The sequence below is a fragment of the Wasmannia auropunctata genome, unplaced genomic scaffold, assembly GCF_000956235.1.
Source record: "Wasmannia auropunctata unplaced genomic scaffold, wasmannia.A_1.0 LD272067.1, whole genome shotgun sequence".
In the NCBI taxonomy this organism is placed as follows: Eukaryota; Metazoa; Arthropoda; class Insecta; order Hymenoptera; family Formicidae; genus Wasmannia; species Wasmannia auropunctata.
Genome location: NW_012090823.1, coordinates 1 through 613, shown reverse-complemented (window position 1 = coordinate 613; position 613 = coordinate 1). Strand labels below are relative to the sequence as shown.

Genomic DNA, 613 nt, shown 5'->3' with positions numbered 1-613 from the left:
TCCTATACCGAGACAGTGCGGCGTCGCGCGATCCTCCGATTTGAGCAAGCAGGGGAAGCCCTTGGTGGCGTTGAAGTAGAAGTGCTTCTCGCATATCACCCGCTTCAGGCCGAGGAAGTCCTGCACGCGGGTGACCTCCGTCACCGGGTCGGCGATCAGACGTTCGCCGGAGACGAATAAGAACTGCGACAGCGGGAAGTATTGCAGCCAGCGCTCCAGGTGCCGCACGTAGACCCCGATCCTCAGCGGCATCCACGAGGTGTCCACGATCCGCGACCCGTTCAGGAAGGCCAGGTCCTCGAAGCGCGGCATCTTGCGACGCTTGCTCTTCACCTGCGTGTAATCGGAGATCGCCCGGGTCACGGGATCCCTCACCACGACGATCAACTTCATCCCCGAGTTCATGTGCTTCACCCTCTTCGGCACCTCGCTCGTCACAAAATACGACGGCGTCTTCTCCATGGTGATCTGACCGACCAGAGTCGGCGGCATTCTACGCCTGATTATTGAGAATTTTTAGAAACATATTTAAAACTGTTAGAGAAATTATTAAAAATATTCGTGATATTAAAAAATATTTCATTCATTAAAAATATTCTTATAGAAAGTGTCT

At 52.9% G+C, this 613-nt stretch overlaps 1 protein-coding gene across 1 annotated transcript; it reads right to left on the bottom strand.

Annotated features, from left to right (window-relative positions):
• Window positions 1–8: 8 nt before the first annotated feature.
• LOC105462049 (heparan sulfate glucosamine 3-O-sulfotransferase 3B1-like) lies at window positions 9–499 on the bottom strand (the record flags this gene model as incomplete). Its single annotated transcript, XM_011708575.1, has 1 exon — window positions 9–499. A coding segment is annotated over one exon (491 nt), but the record flags the coding sequence as incomplete, so codon positions are not given.
• Window positions 500–613: the final 114 nt, after the last annotated feature.